The 9,888-nt window shown below is 28.0% G+C and overlaps 1 protein-coding gene across 2 annotated transcripts in view; it reads right to left on the bottom strand.

The window, feature by feature from the left end:
• The window catches only part of LOC105624349 (complexin), a 98,624-nt gene that overhangs the window by 716 nt on the left and 88,020 nt on the right, over positions 1 to 9,888 (bottom strand). For both annotated transcript variants that reach the window (XM_012205709.1, XM_012205710.1), the window contains 2 exons: positions 9,668 to 9,831; positions 782 to 911 (listed from right to left, as the gene is read on the bottom strand). In XM_012205709.1, the coding sequence (XP_012061099.1) occupies positions 782 to 911; positions 9,668 to 9,831 (294 nt within the window). The remainder of the gene's footprint in view (positions 1 to 781; positions 912 to 9,667; positions 9,832 to 9,888) is intronic.

Raw genomic sequence — 9,888 nt, 5'->3', positions numbered from 1 at the left:
ATTATATATATATATATATATATATATATATACATATATATAGTTAATTACTTATCATTATCATATACATATATACGTACACATGTATATACGTATGTATATTTGTATATACATATATGAGTCCAAATATATTCGGGGAGATATCTCTGAATCTCTCTAGTGTTATTATGGATTTAGAGTAATTTCCCTAAGGACTTGTTCTTTATTATTATATATATTATATATATTACAGAAATACGATTCAATGTTCTCTTGTATATATGTATACAAATAGTGATATTATAGAAAATAATTACATTAATTCAGATTTACAAAATTAGAAAACTTGTCACATTTTTTAATCAAACATATTTTGCGAGTCCATATGTATCTTTTCAAGTTTAGAATTAATAAATAAATATCAATATCTTAAGAAATATTTCATAATTTATATAGATAATACCAGTAATAACAATTTTGAACTTCTTAAAAAGAACTATTATATTATAGTTTTATTTTTTTCTAAGATAACTTAATTTTTCACTTTTATTTTTTATAAAATGGGTTATATGTATTTATGTAGTTTTAACTTGAGATTAAGTTTTTATGATTGAAAATAAACAATTTTTTTTTATTCTTAATCATAATTCAAAACTTATTGAAGTTTTGAGAATTTTTCTCCATATTTTTATAAAAAAAAAGATTTAAAATTATATCAAAAATTTCAAATCAAAGCTAATTCAATGGATTTAAAATATTTTGTATTAATACATATCAAAATAATATTGCAAACATTACATACTAGTGAACTCATCTTCGTCTTCGGCTTCAGCTTCAGCCGCCAATTCCTCTGGTGTCTTCTTCTTTCGCATTAGAGGATTAGGCTCTTCTTGTGGCATCTCTTGCACCTCCTCCCTTTTCTTTATATTATACTGTAAATCAAAGAAAAACAATATCTCAAGTAAGATAGAAAAATCTATAACTTCTCTTTTTGATATTAAAAATTTGATTATTCAATCATTTATAAGATCTTTATGAATTTACTATATATTTATAAGATCTTTATCTTAATTTACTAGAGTATTAATTTATTATCCTATTTTATTATTTTATTATTATATATTGTAATTGTTATATTTATTGTAATATTTTTTTCTTATATTACATATTTATAATAAATTACATTATATATTTTATTATCACATGTCTTTCGATCATTTAATATTTATTTTACTGTATTATATTAATTTATATTTTAACAAATAATATCTCTTTTGTTCTTTCCCCGTCTCTCTTTCTTTCTTTATTCGCTATTTAATACATTCAATTTATAACATGCAGCAATGGTCCTCGCGTATTGATGCTTTGTACTCTTGGTACAACAATAAGCTCGATTGCGGAGCAAACTGGACATAGCATTAATGGTACAAGTGCCGTTGTCGCTGTGTATATAGGAATATGCCTCACATACAAGTATTATCATTACCTATAGGATACATATATGTTGTACTACTGACCAAGGCCTCATTAATAATTAGTGCCTTTCAGTGAAATGATTTGTTATGCAATGAATAATAGTCCATGTCAGCATCATGAATGCCTTTGTTTCCTCCAGATGAGTCGCTTTTAGAAAAAACGCGTTATGTTTAATTATACAGGATATTAAAAAAAATCATTGAGCATTTGTATGATAGATGGTACACTGCACCATACTGAATAAAAACCTTAGAAAAAACAGGTTGAAAATTCAACCGTTTCTAAGATATAACAGTTTTGAATGTTAATATCATGACTGATTTATTAGCTTCTATGTGTATGCGACGTGAAGATTTACTTCAATGTTTACAAACCGCATTTAAATGTTCTAATTGAATTTCCATATATTGCTTTATTATGATAAATTTCGCCGGAAATCAGTAAATTGACATCAAGCAGCCATTACGACTAAATGGGCATTATGGGAGATCATTTCACAGAATCTATAATTTTCCCAAATAGGCAACTTATCTCAGTTATCAGTGCAATTTATCCAAGTTCACTCTTTTCACGTTGTATGCAACAAGTAAAAGAGGTAATAAATTAATTATGATACTAACATATAAATTATTTATATCTCAGAAACGGTTTTCGATCTATATTTACTAAAACTTTTAATACGATGTGTACTATTTACCACTTAAATGTTGAATGATTTTTTAATACCATGTATTATATATTTGCGATTCAAACAAATATGTAACAATTTGAAATCAATAATATGAAGCGTATTTTATGTATAGATAATAGTATTTTACACATTAAAACATATTACGCGATTCCTGTTATTATATACATCAGTTCACTTAAATATAAATTAGTTCACTTAAGTATACATTAATTTTCTAGTTAAAGAAGAATCATTTCACAAACTTATAAGTAAGATAATAATTAGTACAAGATATATTTTTTTCCTTTAATTTATAATTGTGCAATAAAAGGAATAGTTTTTTATCACAAGCACTAACTTTTTATTACAAGCAATATACATTTCATTAGTATGCAAACAATATTTAGTCAACGATTATTTATTTAATAAGTTACTTCATTATATCAAACATATGAATATTTTAAAAAGTGGAGAATCAATTTTGTGTTTTTTGTCAAAAAATCCTTTAGCAAGGAAATAATGAAAATGTCAAAAAATATATACACAAAAAATATATGATAAAGCATATTGGTCCTTGTAATGTAAATAATTTTTTCTTAATTGCAATTTTAAAAACATGTCAATTAATATTCTAATTAGTACTTCAATAATTTCTAGAGTTTTAAAAGTCTTTAAAAGTTTTTTAAAACAGACATGAAGAAAAATTCTATTTTATCTCTTAAAATCTTAATTCTCTGACTAAATATTTTACAAGACGTAAATATTTTACAACTCATTGTTTTTTAAACTCTCAATCTCTCAACGAACATACGCATTATGTCGAGGAGACAGATAGCAAGGATAAACGAGCACTATACTCCACATGGCAAGCGTCAAATCTGATGCTCTGATCCTGACGTTAATTAATGTTCCTCGATATACGCGCAACATGTCCGCGCACCTCTTGCATCTGCGTCAGTACGTGTGCTTCTGTCCATTCATGTTCGAAATTATGAGAACATTATTATGCGCCGGATTATAGTTACGCGGCGATTTATCACGCGTTACATCTAACTTACGCGCACAATTATTTTAAAAATAATCGGACAATTTAAGAAATACTTAATTCCAAAGTCAAAATAGAATGAGGACCAATGTGTAAATAATTATAATCTTTAGTTATTATCATAGTAATTAATTATATATAATATTGTTCAATATAGATATTAATAATAGTAATTAATAATAGTAATATATTAATAATAGTAATTACATTTTTCAGGATGTTATAATTGGGGGAACAATTCATAATTGTTCTTTAATTAAGATTTCTTGTGCACAAAGAATGCAGAAAAATTCTTATTCCTTGAACTACAGATGTTATTATGTAACATTAAATTTTATGTAACATTTATTAGATTTAATACATACAATAATTGCAACTATTTGATAGTAATTAATGAATAAACAAATGTTTGAAATTTTGCATCATTCGCTTATTTTAATGAAATTAGTACAGTGTATTGCTTTCATGAAGTCCGCAGAGTGAGTCGCACTGCGGCGTTTTTGAGGCCTGCGTCCTTTCACGCCCTCATTTCGATGTATTCTATGTTCTTATGTAACTATTCATGTAAAAATATTTTTTCCGCCATTATAGTTATTACAAACAAAACAAACTATATTAAATACAGATAATACTTTAGTATGAAACGAGTTATATTAAACAGATAATATTTTAATATTTTATCGACTTTTAGAAAATTTGATATCTTATCAATATTTCCAAAATTTTATCAGTCAATATTAACATATGTATAACTTTCTTTTCTACTTCTCCACACTTTTTCTTTGATTATCTATTCGTTATTATCATTATATCTACAAGCATTATTAGTTTGTAGAAGCGAAAGGAGAGATTGGAAGAAGAGATTATAGTATTTGGTATTCCCTATATGCATCATAAACTTTGTCGGTGCTAAAAATGGACAGAAGATCTGATACGATATTATATTACCGCAATCGAGAAATTGAAATCTGAGCTCTCTGTCGGAATTCAGAGTTATAGTAGGTTTCAAAAGATGCGTATCTTATTGTGCCTGATCCTTTTCTTGAAAATCTACATATACTTATTACATTTTTTATTTACGAACGCAAATTTAATTGATAAATAATTCTATAGGTGTAAAAGAAACTCATTCTTGATTAAACAGATAAAATTCTAAGATTACATTATTTCTGAACTGATATAATTAATATTATGTGACAAATCCAACCGATCGTTCACATTTTCTATAAGTCAGCTTCCAATGCTATATTTTCTATAAATCAATACATGCAATTCGCTCACGACACTCCGTATTATTAAATTAACTGATGCTTTATAACTAAATAGCCTTAACTTTGTGTATAAAGCTTACGCTACCAAGTACTTTTGCGAGACGGTTCCTCATCTGGTGAACGTCTTAAAAGGAGTCAGCCTGACTCTATTAGGAAGTCGCCATATTGAATGCAGGGACTCCCTACTAGAGTCAATTTGACCCCAGTTAAGTTCAATCTTCTTTCTTCCTGGTTCACTTCATCGTTGTCTTTTTTCTCCCCTCCATTGTCACATTTAAGATGCTTCCTCTTCCTTCCTCGGAGATTATCTTCGACATTTACTAGGATATGGGTGTTCAACAGAACCGATCAATCATCTTAATCACGATATGATGGTTAATGCCGAACTTGCCACTTATAACGATGGCTGTCCTATTTTACTTAGACTTCTACACGTATAATTTTCAACGCCGTTAGTTTCTTATTTTGATATTAAAATAGAATATCTCGATGGATTTAACTTCTTTTAAAGTTGCAGCATCGGTTTAGCACGTAACGTAAATTATTTAATGCAACCGTTATGATATACTGAATGCTACTGATCGACTGTTATACCTGATTCTATGCAACTTGCAATCGTTTCGATGAATTGAAAATGTCAACATGCAGTTAGCCATAGATTGCTTTACATTGGTTGCGTTAAAAATGTTATCAAGGCTAGATCGATAATAAATTATTCTCTTATATATTGATTCATAACATCATCTTCATATACATACATCATCGATCTGTTCAATGTTTTATGTTTTTATTATGATTTGATAAATACAACACTAATAAATTTATTTTAATTCAAAATTCAATTTTTGTGTTATATTATATTAATGCTTCTTTAAAGCAAATATCTACTGTGCGCATACACTTATTTTAGTAATATTTCTAATTGTTCAAGAAACTCTTCAAATTCTTCAATTCTAATATTTCAGTTACGATTGAAATTTTTTATTAAATGTTATAAATAATAGTTCGCATCATTATTTTTTTAATGATATCCATCAAAAAAAATTGATGCAAAAGTGTTGAAAGATAATAAAAAAACTATGTGTAAACGGAGAACGATAGTTAATCATTCGATAAAATATATAATAAAATAAAAATATTGCAACAAAAATGATAATATTAATGGTCACAACAGCGTACAATAATGTCAATTTCTTTAGCGATTCTTCTCGTCTTTGAAAATGTTCTTGAAGACGAAAAAACAGAAGGCTAATGGGGAAACAGAGAAAATAAAGTGCTGGATGTAGTGTAATATTTTCTCAGAGTAATGTGAAATACAAACAATATTAGATCGATAAATGGAACTTTGGAAATTTTTCGCTCTTTTTCTCTTTTTCTACTTTTCACTCTTTTTCTATTTATTTAACATTGTGTCAACTTTTAAATGTAATATTATTTTTTATGAAAAATGAGAGAAAGATTCAATATTTTCGATTAAATGTTTCGATTAATATCTTTTTGAAAAAAATCACTTATTCTATGTATTTGTAGATTTTAAAATTATCTTGTAATCTCAAAAATATATCCTAAATATATTTTTAGCCAGCAGTAACAAAAAATGTAAAGCAATCACGCACATACCGCGAAATAAATATAAATGCATTTTATAAATATTAATGTATCTAATTTGCGCGCGCGCGCGCGTGCGCACACAGTTTTGATGTGATGATAAATGTTACAAAGTAAATATTTGTACTAATAAATGAAATAATATGTTGAGACAAATTAATAAGAAAATAAAAAAAAAATATATGTGTGTATTTTTTATACAAATAGCTCAAATAATATATTATATTATATACACTGTTTCTTCCACGATAAATTCTCGAAATTAATTTGAAAATAAAATGAATATTTTCAAATTGCGCAAGGACTTTACTATAACAAAGTCCCACTTCGTTCATTAGTCGAGATAGGAAATCGGATTTGATTTGACCCAATGCGATTACCATGCCAAAGCTTCTTCCAGTACTATGCAGGAGAATAGTGGATGCTCTATTCTCATGAGAGATCGCGGCTCTTGCTTCTCAATCTTTTCCGTTCATTTTCGAAGAATCATGTTTCTACCGAGACAGAAAGGATTTGAAGGTAGTTCTTTCACTTATGATGAAGCAGCCATTAGTGTTAATTATATTCTGTCGAGATCTCCTTGCTTTACGAATAAAACCGCTGAGGACTAAACGAATCTTGAAACGCCATCGTGTTGAAAGACGTTTTTTAATCTAGATTTCGCTGAGTAATGAAGCCGCTGAAATTCGCTTTATTCGTTATTACATTTGTCCAATTCTAACTAGTCTTTTTAGTACCGTTTTACCTTTTCATAAGTTCTTTAAGATTTGTTCAAGTTTAAATTTCGCTTAATTGAATTTTAATAATTTAAAATGATTAAATTCATAGGATTACTGATTTTTAGATGTTTATATAATATTTCTCTAAAACGTTAATTTTTTGCGCAATTTTTTATATCACAATAATGTTTTTTTTGATACTTCGTTGTTTTCGATTAGAGTAAATTCATTAAATGTTCCTCAAATCAGTAAACTAATTTTGTCAAAACGCATATGTGATTATTATTGATTTACTGATTTATTGTAATTGATCTAAAGAGAAAATTATAAGAAGTGATAAATTCTGATCTTCATGGAACTTTGTATATATATAGATTATATAAAAAAATGAATTTAGAAATTGTTCACTGCGACGGAAAAACAGTTTGAAGGGATGAAATCACCTTATATGTAATAAAGCGGTTTTCAAAGAGCTTTTTCCGTTATATCTCGAAAACTATTTAAGATATAAAAAACGTTTTATACAAAAGCTTTAGAACAAAAATACCTCTATTCATTTATAATAATTTTAATAAATAATTTTTTTATTAAAAAAATTTTTTTATTTTTCAAAAATATTATTGAATAAATATATTGAATAAATATAATTTTATATAAAGATTATGCGTTTCGCGAGTTTCTTCCGTGTCCAGATCCATTCTTGGAATGCCAACGTTTCGTGAATCTTGCAATTCATTCCATCAGGGCGAGAAGCAGCCTGATACTGTAAGAAACCCACGAAACGTATAATCTTTAGATAGAAAGGACCTTTAGATAGGAAGGAAGTGGAAGTCTCAAGAATATTAAACATAATTTTAGTGTAAAAGTTTTAATAAAACATTTTTTGTTATCTCGAATAATTTTTAAGATACAATGAAGAAAGTTGAAACCCGCGTTATCTATAAGGGATGATTTCATCTTTTCAAACTTTTTTCGCCGCAACTAATATTTTCTAAATTCATTCTTTTATCTAACCTATATGTAAAGTTTAAAATCAGAATTTAATACTTCATGTAGTTCTCTTGTAAGATGCATTCGAATTCCCACAATCGAACTTCGCCATGATAATAGTTACAACATTTAACCACATTCGACGACCATTTCCGCACGTGGAATTACGGCACATTGCAACAGTGCGGTCGGTGTGCCACATACATAGATCAACACATTGTCGAATTACGCGTTTGGTCCCTTCAACGATATCATTTTCTGTTTACATACGAGATAATCGTGTTTCCACTCCAATTAACATTATGTAAAATCTAACGCTACCAATTGGGCAAATATCGGTGAAAGAAATACAAATCTATCAAATTCCTATTTCATGATGAAATATTTTACAATTTTGTTACAAAAATAAAAATACAGTGTTATGCATATTCATTAATTTTGATCTCATATTAATATAAAATTATTAATTAATGACGTGCAAGAAGAGAGTCGATATTAACTCTTGAGTTTTCGTTAAAATTGATTCGATCGATCGATCCACTTGACATTTTTTTTAGAGGACAAAACAATCAGGTTGAGTCACATAGAAAATAGAATCCGTCGACGCATTGATCAAACAGGATAGAACAATATACGCCGACGGGATCTCACAAAAAACTTCCAATGCATTCACTGGTTGGGCGGGAAATAAATGTGTGGATAAAAAGAAGAACAGGGAAGAGAGAGAACGAAAGAGATGTAAAATGCACGTTGGATCGCGCCATTATCAATCCTGATGTATTGTCCTGTCAGGATGGAGTCAACGGCGTTGACATGACCCAGATGAAATCGAGGACTCTTGTGGAAAATGCTGGAGAAACACGTGGCGATATTCAAACTCGAACTCTGATATATTTATAGTCACGAACAAAATCCACTAATTAATTGAAAAATATGATTCACAATATCTCCAAATAATGTGTTTTAATAACAAAAACTATAAATAATAAACAGTTTCTGATATGGCAATCTTCAAATCTTTAAATACCATGTATGTTGTCATAAATATTATTAAAAAGACATTTACAAGTAAATCTGCCCTGACGTCCTAAAATTATGGCAGTCTTTAATTAATTTAATATTGAATCGGGGAAAAAGTTTTTTCGTATTTTATAATTCAAAATTGTATATATAATATCTTCGTCAAAAATGAACGACATTTAAATTTTAAAAAAGAGTTTTAAAGCTTGAAATCTCTACTTTCGAAAAATTATTATATTTTTTGAGTTTGTATGAGTTTAGTAATTTTTACATTTAAAAAACTACGAGCTGAAAAAGATGAAAAATTTTCTTTTCACTTTGGGGATCTCTCACGTGCTTAAAAAAATTTACGAAAACTTTTGACTGCTCATGAAAGCTTGAAGCTTTGTCTACAAAATCATCTTTTTTTTTAATGTTTCTATGATTTTTTGTTCCTGAGTTATTCGCGAGTTAAATAAAGAGAAGCATTCTGACTTTGATTGCTCATAACTCTGATAAAATCATCATATTATCATATATCGCAATTTAAAAAACAGATTCTTAAAGTTGAAACTTTGCTCTAGCGAATGATGTAATTGTAACGAAAATTTCGCAATAAATGAAAAACTTTTGCAAAAAAATTTTTTTAAACACGAAGAGACTTTTTCCCTGACCCAATATTTAATGGATAATATTTTTTATAACATTATATTCCTTTGAAATGATTTAAACGATCGAACAGTAACAATTTTGATATGTAAATAATATTAAATTCTATAATTACGATGCGAATAACGATAAATTTTTAACGATAAAAATAAATATATGAAAATCGAATTTATTAGTCAATCCCAAAGAAATGCAAAAACTTTTTAAATAAAAACGCAAAAGCAAAATCATCATTGCTGACCTTATCTCTGATCTCTTGCCGCATCTTCTCTCGTTCTTCTTCCATTTTGCGATGTTTCTCCTTTCTTCGTTCTTCAGCCTCCCTGATAGCCTCTTGCCTCTCTCTCTCGGCCTCCTCTTCCTTCTCCTTGTCATCCTCGTCACCTCCTTCGCCGCCTACCGCGCCTACAAAATAAAGAGAAAATATATATATATATATATATATATATATATATATATGTT

The sequence above is a fragment of the Atta cephalotes genome (assembly GCF_000143395.1).
Source record: "Atta cephalotes unplaced genomic scaffold scaffold00076, whole genome shotgun sequence".
NCBI classification, from domain to species: domain Eukaryota; kingdom Metazoa; phylum Arthropoda; class Insecta; order Hymenoptera; family Formicidae; genus Atta; species Atta cephalotes.
Note: the sequence above shows the minus strand (reverse complement) of the source record. Positions and strands in the feature narration are given on the sequence as shown.